Genomic DNA, 19,360 nt, shown 5'->3' with positions numbered 1-19,360 from the left:
GGTACAATACCTCATTCAAAAGTGCCACTGGAACCACCCCCTTCAAGGCACTATATGGTTGTGATCCCCCCATTTTATTCAGATCTGGTTTTGCTATTTCCCCTGTGGATGAGGTGACTACTTTGTTGCAAGACAGAGATTTGATTTTACAAGATTTGCACCAGCATCTTGTGATTGCCCAAAATCGGATGAAAACGCAAGCTGATCATCACCGTAGAGATGTGGAATTTCAGATAGGGGATATGGTCTATCTCAAACTTCAACCTTATAGGCTGCGTTCTTTGGCAAAAAGATTAAACGAAAAACTTAGTCACCGCTTTTATGGCCCTTATGAAGTTGTGGACCGCATTGGTGCTGTTGCCTACAAACTAAAGCTGCCGGATGATTGCAAGGTTCATGATGTGTTTCATGTCTCCCTTTTAAAGAAGGCAGTTTCCCCATCCATTACAGTACAACCATTGCCTCCTATGATAGCAGAGGATTGGGAGCTTCACGTTCAACCCGAAGCTGTGTTACAGTGGCGCACAAATTCTGTTGGTAGAACAGAGGTCCTCATTAAATGGGCTCAATTACCATCTTTTGAAAATACTTGGGAAGATTCAGCCCAAATCCAGTGCCAATTTCCTGATTTCAACCTTGAGGACAAGGTGAAAGTTTTGGGGGGGGGGGAGTATTGATAAGATTCCCTTGAGGGTTTATTATAGAAAGCGCCATAGAGAACCACAACAAAGTGCTGACTCAGCTGAGGAGAGAGAGAATGTGACTGTGAACGTTGCTTTGCTTGGCATTTCTGTTAGTGGGAATTCTGTTATAGGAGAGAAGGTGGCTGATGTGGCAGGAAGCACAAGTTGATGGTTATATACGCTTGGGAGTCATGAATCAAGGGGGCTGGAAAATTGGGAGTTCTTGGGAGGTCTTGGGAGAGATCAGTGCCTCTTTAATTGCACTGAATTTGTTAGTCATTTCCTGTAATTGTCTTTTTTAAGCTTAGATTGAAAGTTCATTGTAATAGCATTTCACTCTTTTGATTAATATAAAGAAAATCCAGATTTCTGGGCAAAAACTTTTCTGTGTGCGTTCATTACTCTGATATATTACTTCCAGTCTTATCATAAGCTATGATTGATGAGATGACTGCCCTTGAGCACAGTGATACATGGGACTTAGTTCAACTTCCCCGAGACAAAAAGGTTGTTGGATGTCGTTGAGTATATGCAGTTAAGGTAGGCTCTGATGGCAGTATTAATCGACTTAAAGCCCGTCTTGTTGCTAAAGGATACACTCAGACTTATGGTCTTGATTATAGTGAAACATTCTCTCTAGTGACCAAAATGACATCTGTTCGTCTATTTCTAGCCATCGTCGCTATTGGGCGATGGCCTTTATATCAGCTAGACATAAAGAATGCCTTCCTTCATGGTGATCTAGATGAGGAGTTTTATATGGAGCAACCACATGGTTTTGTTGCTCAGGGGGAGTCTGGACTAGTTTGTAAGTTAAAACGGTCCCTTTATGGGTTGAAACAATCCCCTCGAGCGTGGTTTGGCAAGTTCAGCACAGTTGTACAGAAATTTGGGTTATCTCGGAGTGAAGCTGATCATTCAGTTTTCTATCATCACACTCCCTTTGGTCGATGTATTTATCTGGTGGTTTATGTTGATGATATAGTTATTACAGGTGATGATAATGAGGGTATTTTGCAGTTGAAGGAGCACTTGTTTCAACACTTTCAAACAAAAGATTTGGGACGACTCAAATACTTTCTCGGTCTTGAGGTAGCTCAATCACAGAGTGGCATTGTGCTTTCACAACGAAAATATGCTCTAGACATTTTGGAAGAGACTGGTTTAACAAATTGCAAGCCTGTTGACACTCCAATGGATCCAAATCACAAGTTATTACCAAATCAAGGAGAACTGTATTCAGATCATAACAGATATAGGAGGTTAGTTGGTAGACTAAACTACCTTACCCTAACTAGACCAGACATCTCCTTCCCGGTAAGTGTAGTAAGTCAATTTATGCAGGCTCCATGTGTTGAGCATTGGGATGCGGTGGTTCGAATCTTACGATATATTAAGAATGCTCCAGGAAAAGGAATGTTGTATGAAAATAAAGGTAATGCTCAAATTATAGGATACTCTGATGCTGATTGGCCTAGATCACCCAGTGATAGGAGATCAACTTCAGGATTTTGTGTATTTATTGGTGGTAATCTAGTATCTTGGAAAAGTAAGAAACAAAATGTGGTTGCAAGATCCAGTGCAGAAGCTGAATATCGTGCAATGGCAAATGTTACATGTGAACTCATATGAGTAAAACAAATACTTAAAGAGTTGAAGTTTGGAGATACCAATCAAATGAGACTCTATTGTGATAATCAAGCTGCATTGCATATTGCATCAAATCCAGTCTTCCATGAAAGGACCAAACATATTGAGATTGATTGCCACTTTATCAGAGAGAAAGTCCTTTCTAAAGAAATCCTTATTGAATTTGTTAACTCCAGCGGTCAGCTTGCTGATATTCTTACTAAAAATCACTGAGGGGACCACAAATACAATTTATCTGTGACAAGCTTGGTGCATATGATATATATGCTCCGGCTTGGGGGGGAGTGTCAGAATATCTTATTATTGCTTTGATGAATAATGGAAGAATGGGTTTCCATTCTTCAACATGGGTTTCCATTTCCACTAGCATAGGTGTCCATACTTGTACATTATTGTTTTACTCATTATAAATACCATATAAGCTTCAGAGAATTCTCTAAGCTATTCCAATGATTCTTTCTTCATAAGGATTCAAGAGCCTTCTTCCGTAACTCAATCTCAAGCTTCTTCTGCTCAAATGTTGTCTCTTCATTATCACTTCGATGATAACCCGTTTGTTCAGCTTCCTCATCATCTGAAATATAATCTGTTTTAATCTTCATTTTCAGCTTCTCTGCAGTTTGCACACCATTCTTCCTTTCTGCATCGTCTCTCTTCACGTCTTCGACGCTTCTCCTCATTTTTCTTCCTCTTAGCCTCTTTTCTGTTGTCTAACTCAGAATCACAACTGTAACTTCATCAGAGGACAATTTTTTTTTTCTCAGACCTTTTATGCTTTCTCCTATCCTTTCCCTCCCTCCTATGCTTACCCCTTTCCTCAGAAACAGAATCATATGAAGCACTCCGGTTAACATGATCAAATTTTCCAACTAAATTTTGAGTGACTTCTGATTTGTTGTGCTAATCACTATTTTTGGCATAATTTGAATGGGATTGATCCTTGTCATCAGATTTCCAAATTTCTATAGCATAAGATTCATGAGGCTTCTCAGTGGAAAAAGTTTCTCTGTTCAATGGTGACTTCTGTTGAGCAGGGGATTCATCCCCCTTTACAGAAGATTTATCACTGCCAAAGGAGTTTACCAGCGTCAAAAATATCCGCAGTGTACAGGCATTCAAATTAGTGAGAACAATTGCAGTATGCCAGCCACATTACCATTTTATCTCCCGGCCTTTCTTGCTCCAATCAGTGTTATCATAATGACAACGTTCAGAAGCCAGATGATATGCTGCCCTTTCAGGAGAGAACTTGTCCTCATGACTATACTAAGCAGGTGAATCTTTTCGCTTACCAACCGGAATGAATAATTTGATTTCTTTTGTGATCAAATTGATTTAGGATATCTGCTCTCTACCAAAGAGATAGAGAAAAGAATGAGAAAAGCAAGCAGAAAATTGAACAAATCTATCACAGTAACTTACATTCCATAAATAAATAAAGGGAAAGTGTTTATCTTTTTAAATGACACAACTTATATCCTTTCATTCTCACAAAGAGGTGGAACCCACACCTTTATTTTTTTTGTCAACTCTCTCATTCTTTATCTATCTCTTTCTCTCTCTTAAAATAACACAACTTTACATCCTTTAAAATGACACACACTTTTCCCATAAATAAAATCAAGTAAATGAAAGTTATCCAATTCATATTTAAACCTAGAATAATATGTTTCTTCCGCCCCTTTACTTGTCTCTGGGCTGTCATGAGTAGGTTGCTGGGTTCTTGCTTTCTTTGGAGGACTCAAGTTTCTTTCATTGGACAACTTCTCTCTTCTTTGCCTCACAAAACTCTCTTGTGAACTAAACATTTTCATGAACCAAATAATTATGTATAAACATGCTAATTCAGAGCAACGATGAGAATACAAGAAGAGCATTGTATGAGAAATCAAGAGTAACTACATTCTATCTTCACTGCTGGTCCTGCTCCTTGCTAGTGGAGATATTGATAGAATTGGAGATTTCTCAGATGTGGACATTGAATCTTGCGATTTATAGCGTGAAGCTTTAACATCCTTATCTCTCTGTGCCGACAGCAAAGGACTAGATGGTAGATGAGTCTAAGATGACAATCTTTCTTGAGTTCTGCAACATGGGTATCCCCACAGAATTTATAAATTTCCTTGCAAGAAAGAACCTAGATAAAACTATCATTCTGCAAAATTTTGCAGTTGCATTCAGGACTTGGAATAGAGCCAGCATAATATTTCTGATTTTAAACTCTAAAACTACTTAAAAATTGAATAAATAATCCTATATTTGATATCTTTCTTTTAAAAATCTTTCCTATCATCACATTAAAATCATGCACACCGGAGACTAGAAAAACGTTATCCAAGCATTTCCTTGAGAATCACTATACCTGATTCTTCCCCTTGAAGATTGCACAGGACTTCTTCGGCGACTTGGAAAATTTCTCCTAATTGGAGATGGAGATACAGGACGCCGTATCGGAGACTGAGAACTCCAATCATCTGAAGGAGGAGAACTCCGTGAGGAGAGACTTGGAGATCTTCTCTTACCAAAAGCAGGTGATCTACATTGCAAAGGAGATTGAAACCTGCATTGTAGAGTTCTATTCCCATGCCTTCGACGTACGGGAGAGGGGGATTTCATAGGAGAGCTTGATCTAGGCCGTACATATCGCCGTGGTATTCGACGCCCGGGTGAAGGTGACCTGTGCCGCATGATTGGAGATCTTCGTCGCACAGGCGAGGGTGACCTTCGCCATCTAATGGGTGAAGGTGACCTATGTCGGCACACTGGAGAAGGAGATCTATGTCGCCGTACTGGAGAAGGCAATCTACGTCTTTTAATAGGAGAAGGTGTTTTGCGTCGTCGAAAAGAAGGCGAACTACGAGAATGCATTCTATGTCGCACAGGAGAAGGAGATTTGTAATTTGAGCGGGATCTGGATCTCCTCCACCTTGAATAAGATAGCCTCCTATGACGAGATCGCCATGGTGAAGGCCTCAAAGATGAAATTGATTGTCGTTGTGGAGAATGGGAGCATCCTTGAGCTTCTAGAGACCAGGATATACTCCTCGACCTGTGCTTCCTACTAAACAACATAGACTCATTAATGAAGACTAAAGGGGGTAAGGAACAAAATAAACATCCAAGAACTGCTGAGGAACACCACTGGCATTTTTCTGAGCGCTAAGAAGATGAGTCCAAATTTCTTTCATGAACTTTCAAGTGTTTTTCCCCCATAAATCCAGTAATTTGTATTTGAACTTCCTTCCCGTTCACTTCTTGCATCATAAAGAATAAAATGTGGCCAAAACAGAAATAAATAAATAAAGCACAGCATTATAAAAAAGTTGGTGATAAAGCCAAGGAGGAATAATGGCCTGTTTGTTTGTTTTTCCTTTAAGAAAACAAATACTTTTTTTATTTCATAAAATTTTATCCAGAGTCGCCCATGCACAATCACAACCTAAAAGCAAATCGATGTTAGGTAAATAAATGTAATACAGATCTCAACAAATAAACATAAAAAATTAAAATAAAAAAGATGAAAATAATATCAGGATTCCGTAATAGCAAATAGAAAGTTTAATCTCCAAGATGACATTACAACCAAAATAAACATCAAAATAGAAAATCACCTTCGCATCCAGAAGACTGTGTATGAAGTTAATAAGCACTTCGTCTTCGAACCCAAGGAGCTCGGTAACCCTTCTGGTGATCCAAGGCCTTATTACTTCCATGTTCACCTTCGTCATGTGCACCTACAAACCAGTTTTCAAGCATACCAAAATTTGAAACAAGCAGAGGCAGAAAGAAAGGCAGTGACTACTACAAATTAAATTTATCAAAGTTTATATACACTATAATCCTTGTAGTTCCAGATAGCAAAAGCACAAGAAAACGAACCAGATGCTCCAATTGAGGCGCAAAATTCTGCGATTTCAGCAGCTTCGCTTGCTTGTTCGAAAATCGAGTGTCTTGATCCGCAGATGTACCCTACATTACAAAATTCAGCATGTACAGTTCATAAGCTAAGTAACATGCTGCAATCAAGAATACAAAGAATAAAAGAACGTGACAACAAATAAATAAAAACTATAACAGAGAAGATCTGAGGAATGTTCAGATAACTCAGCTACGATTCAATACAACAGTCAAAAGAGTAATTGCAAGTTCAAAGGTGGCGCGATACTAACCCGAAAGAAACCGCCCGTCATCTTCTGATGCCAATCGTTTCCGAACGGAGAGAGAAGAATGTGTGGCTTAGAATCTACGCACGGAGAATGTTGAATTCCGAAACAACACTTTGGCTCGGTCTATAGAGATGGAAGGTTCTGATTCCAAACGCTGTGGTGTGGAGCCAAGTTCAAGAGGTAGAGCGCTGACTAGCTTAGCTATGCTTCCCCACGGAGCTATGGTTGGGTTCAGAAACTCCTTGAAGCATGCCCCATTTGCAGAGACGATTACAAAATCATCCCTCGCATTAGTAAATTACAATGTTGCCCTCAGTGTATCATTTTTTTTTGGTTTCCCGCTTACCTTTTGTTTTCCCTTTGTTTCGATGGAAATATTAGCTAGTGTTTGGTTGAAGTTTTTGGTGAAGATGCCTATCTATTTGAAATTGGGAATTGATGTTATTTTTGTTTGGTTGATAGTTTTTAAAAATTTGCCTACCAATTTCTTTTGCATAACAATTGAGAATCAAATGCAAAAATGCACCATGAAAGTTTACCAACTTGAACATGATATTGCATATATAGCTGAGCAAGTGAGAAAAAAGTGATAAAAATGATGACAATTTTATTTCTTTTAACTCAATTTTTCTGATAAATTTTTTTCTAACCAAATAATTTTTTTTACATTTTCCTATCAAACTCACTTTTCAACCATTTTTCTATCAATCATATTTCTCTAGTATTCAAAAAAATTTATCTTCGACCAAACTTTATTTCCCTTAATCCGAAATTTAGAATTTCTCTGGAACCGAACGAGATGGTGCTAGGAGAGCCACTTGGGAAAAAAAAAAGGTACACAATAATTCTGTGAAATATAAAAGACTTGCTTGTTATTTATGAAATGTTAGTTCCCTTGTATCACTTGATATTTGGCAATAAAAACTTGGTCCACGAGAAGAATATACATAGAGATAGAATAGATCCCATAAAATTTAATTTATTTAACAAACACCGTGGTCAAGGGAGAGGGGATCTTCTTTCAGAATATGCTGCAAGAGATCAATAGTCAAGTGTTCCTAGACTTTCTTTCTCTTTGTTGGTTGTTAGGGCAATAGCCCAGAACAATAGAAAGAAAACTAAAAATAACTGTTATAACAAATACGAAATACATTTGAAAGATCCGCAAGGTAAAGAAGATTAAGTCCTGCGGGAAGATTAACAAATATAGTACAATTTTTGGTCTGATGTGAGAGCATGATTAACTAGCAAATCTCCGTAATAATTGCCCTATGATGGAATAAATTTTGGGTACTTCTGCAATACATATATCATTTCTAAAATGGGTGAAAAATTGAAACTGAAAAATAAAAATGAAGATTTTAGTTTAAATGGAATAAAAAAAATTTAATTTAAAAAAGAGTAGTACCGAATTGAGTTCACCCCTATAATAGCTCAAATTTGTTCCCTATGATGCTAGTCTTTTTGTTAGAAGCCTAAAACTTATCCCAATAAGGAAAAAAAATTAGGATTCTCGTGTACACTTAGAGCACCCATTGTGAATAAGAACAAAGCAGCATTATGTTGGAAGAGAATCAAGAAAATGTAGTATTAGTTTTTGCTGTGAAATTGGAAGGCAGCAGTCTTTAATATCTTTATCAGCAAGTTCTTGACTCATTTTTCTTCATTTTAAAGGTAAATTTGTTGATTAGGCATATGTAACAATCCCAAAAATTTCATAACCGAACTGATTTTTTAATAAAATTCTTCAGCATTTGTATATCATTTTTTTTTCTCCAAATACATATTCCCGGATTTATGTGATACATGATTAATATTCCCTGATTCAAATAAATCAATACATGATTTAATTTTATTTATGTGATAAAATACGTCCATCTCCCATAGTAATAGTAAATTAACTATTCCTATTTTTAAATTTCGAATTCATTCAAATATATCCACGAATTAAAATGTAATTTTTTTACAAATATATATATATTTTTAACACTCAATTTTTTTTTGAAATTCTATAAAATATGAAAAGACATCTATACAATTTTAATTATAATTAGAATTAGAATTAACCTTATAGTATTCCTTTATATAAAGCACATGTGCTGAAGCTAATTACAAATCATAGTTACGGTTCAAGTTGTAAAACAAAGAAATAATCAAAATTAAAAGATACATGTGAATAAATAATAAAATTAAAAAAAAAAACTTAGAAATTTAATATAGAGATTATGATACTAAATTAAATCAAGATTCAAGAAAGAGGAACGGTGGGGGTAGTATTGTAAGGGGCGTATTTGGTGTAAGCGAATTGGACAGCAAAGATAAAGATGAAGGAGATCGGGACACGTGGCACGCGTGCTTATAATCGGATGCAAACCTATTTATATTCCACCCTTTATCCTGTGTGCTTCTTGTCCGCTCCTTCCCATTTCATCACATCTTCAATATCTCTCTGTACGCCGTTTTCCCTCAGTGATCACTCCAAAACCCTAAACAAAACCACACCTCGCTCTCTGCACTTCACTTTCCCTTTCGATCTTTTTCACTGAACACTTTCTCTATTTCTTTTCTCCTCAAACATTTCCAATCCGATAATTGGCGATACGCAGCAGAGTTTGGGAGGAAAAAAAAAATTCCATCATGGCGGCTTCCACCACCAGCCAGGTCTATATTAAAGTAATCGAAGATGTCATGAACAAGGTTCGGGATGAGTTCCTCAACAACAGTGGTCCCGACGAGGAAGTTCTCAAGGAGCTTCAATCTGTAATAATTTCTCTTCTATTTTATTGTTTCAGATTTATTTGATTTTATTCCCGCATGTCGGTAGTTTTTGGTTCCAAATATATGTATTAAGAATTTTATAGTTAAATTTGGAATATGCTTTGATTTGGTTTGCTAGAAAGTTTCCTTTTTCGATTTAGGGCTTCGATCTGAGCATTCACGCGCTTACTATTTTGGTTGATAATTTGTTTAGATGTGGGAATCAAAGATGGTCCAAGCTGGTGTTATTGTTGGTCCCATAGAAAGGTCAGTTATATCTAAGCCAACGCTCGGTGGTCCAATTACTCCGGTTCATGATCTTAACGTGCCTTATGAGGGGACTGAGGAGTACGAAACTCCCACAGCCGAAATACTTTTCCCTCCTGTGAGTTTTAGCCCATAATTATAAATTCATAGGTTACGTCTCCCTTCTATTGTGTCTCGTATGAGTTGGAGTGTTGATTTGGGCTTTTGAATGTATAGACTCCGGCGCAAACTCCCATCCAAACCCCTTTGCCTGGGACTGTGGATAGCTCAATGTATAACATTCCTACTGGACCTAGTGACTACCCATCGTCTGGAAATGATTCTGGGGGAAATACTGAGATAAAAGGTGGAAGACCTGGTCCATACATGGTAAAGTTCATTTTGTCACTATCAAATAGCTGTCTGATGTAGTGGATAAACTCTTCTGCTAAAACCATATGCATGGTAACCCACCCCCCCCCCCCCCCCCCCCCGAATTTTTTTTTTTAGATGTGGGTATTGACCTTGACCGTACAATCTTGTACAGCAACCTTCTCCATGGATGAACCAGAGGCCTTCGCTTGACGTCAATGTTGGTAAGTCCCATTTGAATTTAGAACAGTGTTAAATAAAATGGCTTTGCAGTAATGACTGTGTGTATTACTTAAGCTTATGAGGAAGGGCGGGATGAGGCGGACAGAGGAACTTCAAATCAACCTCTGACTCAGGTAAGCAACTAGGTGAGGTCTTTTAGAAAATTGTCTGTGTTCAATTGTGAAGACTGAAGAGACCTCATGGTAGAGTTTCTTTTATGAAGTCAGAGAATGTTGTTCCTTTCTTACGTATTCTTGTCTTGAATGTCCACTCTGATTTGAAAAGTGATAACATAGTATCAAACATAACATTCACATGTTATTGATATAAACATCCAGGACTTCTTCACAATGTCCTCGGGGAAGCGAAAACGTGATGGATTTGCTTCACAATATAATTCTGGTGGATATATACCTCAGCAGGATGGAGCTGGAGATGCTGCATCTCAAATTTTTGAAATTGAAGTATGGTCTTTCTTCATATTGCCATTATCAAATTGATATTAGTAGGTTTATTTCAGTTTGGTGCTTGCATATTTTTTGGAGTAGTTTTGTAACGGTGTTCATTATCCGATATTTTTATCTTTATTGTCGCTTATTTATTTATTATTATTATTTTATTTTTTTGTAAATGAGCTTGTGGTGTATGACTGAAGGGGTACTATAGTAAGATCCCGGTTTCATAACATTTATCTTGACTCTCTTCTGTTGGATACCTTTTTACCTTAAATACCATTTTTACATCTATGTCTATGGAGGAAAAAATGCTTGCCTTCTTCTAGGGTAGTAAGAGGTTATTGCTTACACTTGCATGGGCAGCATGTCAATATTTCTAAATAGGACCATGTTTACATCTATGCCTATGAAGGAAAAAATGCCTGGCTTCTCCTAGGGTAGTAAGAGGCTATGATGCATCAATACTTCAAAAATCCTGACGTGTCTTGTCCGACACTCCCCGACTCTCTGACACTCCTAGACACCCCAACATGAGTTGCAGAGACTCAAAAAAGGTTCGAAGGTTGCGTTGTGTTTTTAATTCCAACTATTAGATTCGTTGGATTACGATTATCATTTTATTGAGTTTAATATAAATATTTTGGATATCTTATGTTTCTTTGCAAAATTGATGAGTATTATAAGTTTAGCTTCATTTTTTCTATTAAATTATTGAATATTAAATATAATATACACTATATGAATTAAAATTATTATTTAATATCAAAACGTGTTCTAACGTGTCGATATCTAACATTTTTTAGAATTAACATGTCGGAGTGTCATGTCGTGTCCCGCGTCGGTGTCAGTGCAATATAGGTGAGAGGTGTTGCTTAAACTTGCATGGGCAGCATGGCAATATTTCTAAATAGGATGATAGGATGTTTGCTGACAAGTTTGAATTACACAGATTCTCTGTTACAAAATAGGCTTGACTTTTAAGGTTCTCACACTGGCTAAATGCTGTCAAAGAGCCATAAGACACATAGGATTGGTTATTGTATGCAAAACATGGGAAGTGGTTGGGTTGGGAGCAAGGTTGTCAAAATCGCACACTAACTCGGAGGATCACATGATCCTACATGTTTTCCACCATAAAAGATGCAACTCGGTTGTAAAATCGTGAACGATTTGCGAAAAGGCTTGTTTACTTCATGACTCTAACCCGTTATAAACCTAACCTGCTTCATTCTCATGGACGGTGAAGGATGTGACTACCACAGAACCGAAAAGTAGGGATGACTGCAAAATCAAACTGAGGTCACATGTTTGGCTGCTGAGCAAGATACGCAGCATGCTATTGTTTATTCATAAGAAGAGAAAGGACGAAGAAGAGGATGGGGAAAGACAGTGGTGTGTGACAGGAGATGATCTGGACGAGGGATAAGATGGAGTTGTTGGATTTTTTTATTTTGGAAAAAGTGTAGACTTTGATGGGGCAAGTGTGAGCTGTTGGATTTTTTTCCGAGAAAAGTGTGCTTTTCTCTTTGCTTATCTTTTTTTTTTTTTTGAAAAAGTGTACTATTATTACTCGAGTTTTTTGAGTAATAATATATTAAGTTACTTGTTTTTTCCTTGTAGCAAGGTGTACTTATATATATTAAAAAAAACAAATACTTAAGATAAAAAATAAGGTTAAATAAAATATCATTTTAAATAAATTGTAACACAGAAACACCAATAAATATATAAATGTGAGGGAAACATGTATTATTATATTTAAAGTTTTTAATTAAATTTAAACTATTGTTATGGAGCAGGATCCTTTGACACTGGTGTCAAATTAATAATTTTGACACCAAATGTTAACCGTGATTTTTGCCAATCTGACAGTTATAATTTATTGGGTAACACTTATTAATTAATTAGTAATGTCCAATAAATTATAACCGTTAGATTGACGAAAATCAATGGTTAGGATTTGGTGTTAAAGGATCCTGTCATATATATATATATATTATGTGTGTGTTTGAGTATAATTTTATTTTTAGGTAGGATCTTACGATCCATGTTGATCCTACGAATTACTATCTTTTCTTCCCTTTTCGATCCTAAGTAGGATCTTGATTTTGACAACCTTGCTTGGGAGTTGATCCCCGCATGGAGGATGGCAGATTGAGATGGTGAAAACAAGTCTTGCCATCTCTACTAATACATCAGGCAATTTTAAAGAATGGACATAGGTAATGCAGAAATCTATGAAGTTCTAACACGGTGGCAATTTACCATGACCCCAAATGGATAATGATTTGTTTAACAACTACATCAAGATTCTCCCGCTTCACCAAATGATGGTAGCTCAGTTGGCGCCAGGGATCTGAGCAGGTGGGGGTGAGGGCATGTGTTCGATCCTCCCTAATACCGTCTTTGGGAGGGGTTTAAAGCCTTAATCCCAGGACCCGTCCTGAATCGGACTAGTCGCGAAGCGATGAATCGATTGAAATATCTCCAAAAATAAAAAATAAAAAATTCTATTGCTTCACCAAAATGGAAGAAAACTGTCGCTCAAATTTTGGGGGTCACCAGTATGAATTTAATATTAATTTGAGCCAAATTTTTAACAGTGAATTTCTTTTGCTGTTGAGTTAATGCGTTAGACACTGAAAGTTCAGATCAATTGTGTATTCTTTTCTTCTTGTTTTTGACATGCACGGGCAAATTAGAGATTGACCTGAAGGTTGTGTTATTTTTAATTTTGAAACATTCCCTATTTAAAGTTGAAATGTTTAGATGGAAGATAAAAAGTTGGAGTGATAAAAAGTTGGAGTCTTTAGTAACTCTCCGGACATCATCAAGTCATATGTTCTCTTGCCAAAGAAAGCATGTATTTGGTAAGAATAATATATATTTAAGGGAAAATAGCTGGTTTGATACTAGGGTTTCATCCCAATCCCCTAACTTTGCATATTACAACTATTAATTCTATTAATTAGAAGATATTGATTTTGCTCAGGTTCTAAATCTTTTAATGAACTTAATACTTAGTTCCAGAAACTTCGTTTCTTTTGTTCTATATTTGGTTTCTGATACAACACCACCCGTGCAAGTCTATCAAAGGAATAAGAATAGGAAGACTTGGGCCTTTAAGGCTGTGAGTGGCCCAAGTAGGGACGTGGAGGATGGTCCAAGTAATGACACTAACAATGTCCAAACTGACCTCTAACAGAATAGCAAGCGTGAGTAAGCAAGGTTGTTACGAGCATGCTGGTTAAGAGGAGAGGTTGGCGGGTGGTATGGGATATTGGGAATATTGTTAGTTTCGAACCTTGGGAGAGAGTGAGGCCTCTCCAATTGTCTCACACCTATCTTTACATTTCTGCCTTGTTATTTTCCTTTTCCAAGCTCTGTGTAATTGTTCCTTTTTCTTATATTGTGTCTGTTAAATTGTCACTAGATGTAATTGACGTTGATTATATGGACAAATGGATATTCAGATCAGTATTTCGCTGTTGTTAGCTGTTAAACTGGTATTTGATTGATTGGTCTGTATCAGTTTCTTGTAGATGTTCTTACAGAGAGTGGTCCTGAATCTACTATGTGGGCTTATGTCCTGTTGTCTTTTTTCTTTTTTTGGTCTTAGCTTTGATTAACTTCTATTATAAACCACGTGATCTGTCTTAAGTACCATTGCTTTTTTTAATCAACTGTTATAAGAATAGCTTTTGTATTGATGATATATCTGATGGCACTTCTCAACTGTTGTAATCACTATCTTGCTGTATATATGCTCAGATGGCTATAATAAACAATATAGGTTATATAGACTTCTTTCTCTGCCCATTATTGTTCACTGTTCTTTTGGGGTCCTAAAGTACATATATGCATGCATTTTTTCTTTTGTTAATTTGTTGACTTGCTAGGTTGATTGAAAGGTTTATTCAGTTAGTAACTGTTGAATATAAATCTTTCAGGTGTATGGAGGGGGCATCTCCATTGATGCAGGTTACTCTACTTCTGAAGGAAAAATGCCAGCACATTTGGAGAGGCCAGCTTCTCGGATTCCTCAACTTGATGGACCAAATCCTTATGATGATGATGTTCTTTCTACCCCAAATGTTAGTAGTGATTTTTTTCCTCCTTCCTGCTCTAATACAAGCTTGCAATGAAAGACTTCGCCATTTGTTCTTTACCCCGATATGCATTTGTACATTGTTCACTCATTCTTTTTGTTTCTAATATTCTGTTTTCCCTCTTCATTTCATTTTCTGGGTAAAAGTGTATCCAACCCTTCAGCTTTGTTTTGGCCATTAATAATTCCCTTGAATTTTGAAAAAAGTTTCAATAGTCGCTTTTTTCTTTTCCTGTTAGCCATCAAATGAATATGAATTCAAACCACTCTTGAAAATTTTAAAGTACCAATGTTTCCATTACTTGCTTATTTCAAAATATTCATAATCAGAATCCAAATTTTCTAAAAATTAGTCATTTCCTTAATTACAAATTAACTCCAAACTATTAATATTTTTTAAATTTTAATCAAAGGAGGTTATTTCTCAAAATTTAAAATTAAGGCTTTTGTTTGCCAAAGCCCAAATGTGCATTTCTCCCTAATTTTTTTTGCAGACTGTCTTGCACTTTGTTGATGCTTAAGTTATATATGCACATTTAGTCTTGGTTTTTTTATATTATGGGACTGATCTTGTATTTGATGCATCTCATTCAAACTTTAGAGTTATTTTCTTGTTGCTTTTGTTGTTAAAAAAAATGTAAAGGACCTTTAGATGTGCCTCTTCAGAAGTAGATCTTTTTGGTTGGTACTAAGTCATGGTTAAAATCATAGACTTATGTACTCACATTTGTATGGGTCCTTTCTTTTTTGTTGTTACATTAGGAGGTGCAAGCACCTGGTTAGGGGAGGAGGAAAGGTGGCTTGGTTGGGGCTTAAAACTCTGATATCAAATCACGCCCATTCCTTACTTGGGCCAATGCCAATTAAGCTAACTCGTTGGCACATGAGTCCCCGTTTAATTCTGTATAAATATGAGTTTTGTTTTTCCTGGTTCATCATTGTATAAAACAGAAGGATTATAGCTCTAATTCTGAGGAGAGATGCAACATTTTATGGGATTTAATAAATTTAAATAAGTATTTGAAATTCTCTAAGTGGTTTCTTTTCAAGCCAAGATGGATATTGCAATGTCTTATGTGATGTGAAACTGAACTAGTTGCATGGTTAACAATGGGATAGATTTGATATGTCTTGACCTAGCCCTATTTTTATTAGCTGAAAACTCCAATTGATTGGTTGGGATGATATTTATCCCCAAAAGAAAAACATTACATGGCATAATTTCAAGTTCGATAATTCTGCACTTGCTAATATATTACTCTTTTAAGAGTTTTAATTGCAATAGTGCTTCATTTGATAGTTTTCTCACCAATTGATGCATTCCAATCTTATTGTTTTTATTTTACCTTGCTTGCAGATATACAATTACGGAGGAGTGTATAGTGAAGACTACAACATTGCAAATACACCAGCTCCTCCCGGTAAATTAGGAACACGGATATGTTACTTATGCATGTGGCTCATCATATATGTATATATCACAAATGTTTCTGATGCATAGTTTCACCTTATTTATTAGAAGTACCTGCAAGTACCCCTGCTATCATTGTTCAAAATGAGATTGAAGAAGATGATGATGATGAGCCCCCGCTAAACGAAAACGATGATGATGATTTGGATGATTTGGATGATGATGATGATGAGGATCAAAATACGCATCATCTTGTTTTGGCCCAGTTTGACAAGGTTGCACACCTCGCTCCTCCACTTTCTATGAATAAGATGTTGAGTGCTATAGGCCATAGCAACGTGATATGGTCATATTTTAGTGATTCATGGTTGGAGAATCATTTTCTGAGACTAATGGATGTCTTGCAACAAATTTAGGTGACACGTACCAAGAGCAGATGGAAGTGCACACTAAAGGATGGTATCATGCACATAAATAATAAGGACATTCTCTTCAATAAGGTCTGTTAGTCTTGAAGGAGTACACTGATATATACTTACAATTTCAGTTCAGCTTATCAACTTCTTGTGATGACTTATACTATGCTCTTCTGCAGGCGAATGGAGAATTTGACTTCTGATTTTTTCGGGGATGGGTCTGCCATGTAGTGGCAGTGCTTTGGTGAAGCATAATTCCGAAGTGTCATTGAGTGTTTCGTAATCTTTCTCTGATTATGATTATTAAATTGAAGCTAGAGGAAGAGAAAAGTCCTTAATACTTTCGACACTGTTATATTGATGCTGGCCTGTTGTACATAAAGGATGAGCAAATTTTGGCCTTTACTCGATACGTATACTCTTGAGGCATTTCCTGAAGTTTGCCATTTGTCCCCTGGGATATGTAATTCTATTAGCTCTGTATACTTGGACATTTTGTATTTCATTTGATAACTGCGCCTATGGTATTAGACAGTTTCCATTGCCATGTCTCTAGTGGTTAGCAATTTAACCCTCGTAAAGAATGACGATAATGTTCAGTGCGTCTTTCTTAGTTCCACCGTGATCTCTGAAAGAGAGAAAGAAAGAAAAAGGGTTGATTAATGTAAATTTCGAGAATGTTTTGTACAACGGCTGCGGTTGTCGTTTCTTGAATGTGCTTTTCTGGGCGGGGTATATGAACTCCCATTATATAAAATAAAATACTGGTGCTTCATTAAGAACGATCAGACCTGGATGCAGCAGCAGCTGATATTTGCTAGTATGTCAGCACAAGTATTCGTTCCTTGATAGATATGCTGAATTCGATGGCTGTCCTTGGTAACAGCATCATCTCTAAAAGCTGTTTGCTGGTTATAAATTTCTACGGATGATTTTGAAGGAGAGAAGATAAAGTAATTTATTATTAAAATGAATAATTAGAGTAAATAATAAAATTTTATAAGTATAAGTTTAGAAAAATGGTAAACTACTAAAATAATTCTAGGTTATAAATTTATTAGTTAACTACATAGAAGGTTTTTGCATTATTTGTGATTGTAGTGTTACATGCTTAAAAATAGTTAATTTTTTTAATTATTTATATGACGTGACTATTGTTAATGTATTATTGTTATTTGGGTTCATATGACTCTTTCTACTTATAGTGTAAAAGTTTATTATGGATCAAAATTAAATCATAAAAACTTATCTCTAAACTAAGATGACATAACAGTTAGACTCTATCAAGTTTTACTCTTTACCCCCGTTTTTTTCCTAATTTCGGTTGGCTGAAGTCAAATTAACAGGATTTATTAAGTCTTGTTTCTTTTTATGGAGAACTTTCCGGATGTAGAAAAATGACAATCCTCTCCGAGAATGTTCCCAAGAGAGAATAGAAATAAAAACACCTGGTCTAAATAAAATTTGAAGTATGTTTCCTTTTCTTTCAAAAAGAATGTAGGATCTTTCATATTTAAATTCTACTAAGGGAAGTGCCATTAAATAAATAAATAAAATCTTAACATATAGTTGTTTTCAATTTCATCCACGTCCGGAGTTGGTGATAATCGTAAGACAGGTAATAGATTCAGATTGTTATCCATACCATTTCTCAACATCCTTCGACACCATTTCATTTGATGGAGATGTTTATAATATTTGAATTGAAGAGAATGGAATCTGTAATTGAAATTGAAACCTAACTATTTTATTGAAGATATTTGCAATTAATTCACTAAAAACAAATGGTGGGGAAAAGAGCATAGAAGCTCCACTGGCCACTACTAATTAAAAATAGAATTAATATCTAACAGCTAACTACAATATCATACATCTTAAGAGTACAAAGAATTTTTCAGTTGGTAAACAAGGAAACGTTTACTTTCAAAGGCTTAAGTTCGATTTTGGCATATAATATTTGTAAGTGCTAAAAATGTGGTCAATTTCATTGGGTATTGTTCACAAGAACGCATTGTTTTTGTAAGATACTACACAAAGATGAAGGCTCTGGACATGGAGCCATAGCTGGATGTTTCCAACCGTTGTTGATTGGTGTGGAGGATGAACTCCTACCCTCATTGCTAATGCTACCATTATTGCCACTATTCTCTGATGTTCGAGCATGTATAGTAGTCTCTGAATACAATGTTTGTGGGGACAAGAAAAGTGGTGATAATAATGGAATTGCATTTGAAGCCTCAACAGAGGGAGCAAAAGGGTTATCGGGTCTGCCACTGAGGACTTTATCAATCTCAAGAGAAGCTGGGGCATGCTTCTTTAACCTTGTAGGGTAAACTCCTTCTCTGGCGTTTGTTCCTCCCTTTATCAACTTGGCTTTGTTCTCCATTAACAACTTTGCTTTGCTTAAAAATGCAAATGCAAATGCAGGAAGCTATACCTATTCCTATTAGCTTATTGGGTAGGGTATCTCATCTCATATAGGCATGTACAAATGCAGTTGCAATTAAGTTGAGATGATTTAAAAGGAGTGGTGGAGAACAAGAGATGACATAGCTTGAATTTTTGTTGGTTCATAGCTTTTGTAGGAGGAGTTGTCCCAGAACCCTTTATTAGCGGATTCAAAGCTTTTTGGTTTGTTCAGTTTATTATATTATTGTTCAAAGGTTCTTCTTCCCAGGAGAATAAGGAGGAGAATGTGAAAGCGTGTCTCCCTCTAGTAACAGTCTTGGCTTCTAGTCCTGGACCCTTTTTTTTGTGTGTGTGTGTCAAAAACATCTACAACCACTGTTTATTGTTATTGGCGTAAAAGTATATAACACACTACTTGTTATCTAATCTGGTCAATAATACAATACAAGTGATAGGGTTGGCTTA

At 36.2% G+C, this 19,360-nt stretch overlaps 2 protein-coding genes and 1 pseudogene across 2 annotated transcripts; 1 reads left to right on the top strand and 2 right to left on the bottom strand.

Moving 5' to 3' along the window:
* Window positions 1–2,794: 2,794 nt before the first annotated feature.
* Window positions 2,795–6,717, bottom strand: LOC133311442 (uncharacterized; annotated as a pseudogene).
* A 2,207-nt stretch (window positions 6,718–8,924) lies between these two features.
* LOC133311429 (transcription initiation factor IIA large subunit-like) lies at window positions 8,925–17,160 on the top strand. Its single transcript, XM_061512483.1, has 11 exons — window positions 8,925–9,259; window positions 9,471–9,641; window positions 9,740–9,892; window positions 10,050–10,098; window positions 10,172–10,230; window positions 10,435–10,560; window positions 14,502–14,645; window positions 16,017–16,080; window positions 16,179–16,345; window positions 16,487–16,570; window positions 16,666–17,160. The coding sequence occupies exons 1-11, from the start codon at window positions 9,137–9,139 to the stop codon at window positions 16,687–16,689; spliced, it is 1,164 nt and encodes a 387-aa protein (XP_061368467.1). The 5' UTR covers window positions 8,925–9,136; the 3' UTR covers window positions 16,690–17,160.
* Window positions 17,161–18,470: 1,310 nt separating this feature from the next.
* LOC133311441 (uncharacterized) lies at window positions 18,471–18,872 on the bottom strand. Its single transcript, XM_061512497.1, has one exon. The coding sequence runs from the start codon at window positions 18,870–18,872 to the stop codon at window positions 18,471–18,473; it is 402 nt and encodes a 133-aa protein (XP_061368481.1).
* Window positions 18,873–19,360: the final 488 nt, after the last annotated feature.

Source organism: Gastrolobium bilobum, unplaced genomic scaffold (genome assembly GCF_033153095.1).
Source record: "Gastrolobium bilobum isolate Gb01-03AN ecotype WA unplaced genomic scaffold, APGP_CSIRO_Gbil_v1 utg14925, whole genome shotgun sequence".
NCBI lineage: Eukaryota > Viridiplantae > Streptophyta > Magnoliopsida > Fabales > Fabaceae > Gastrolobium > Gastrolobium bilobum.
Note: the sequence above shows the minus strand (reverse complement) of the source record. Positions and strands in the feature narration are given on the sequence as shown.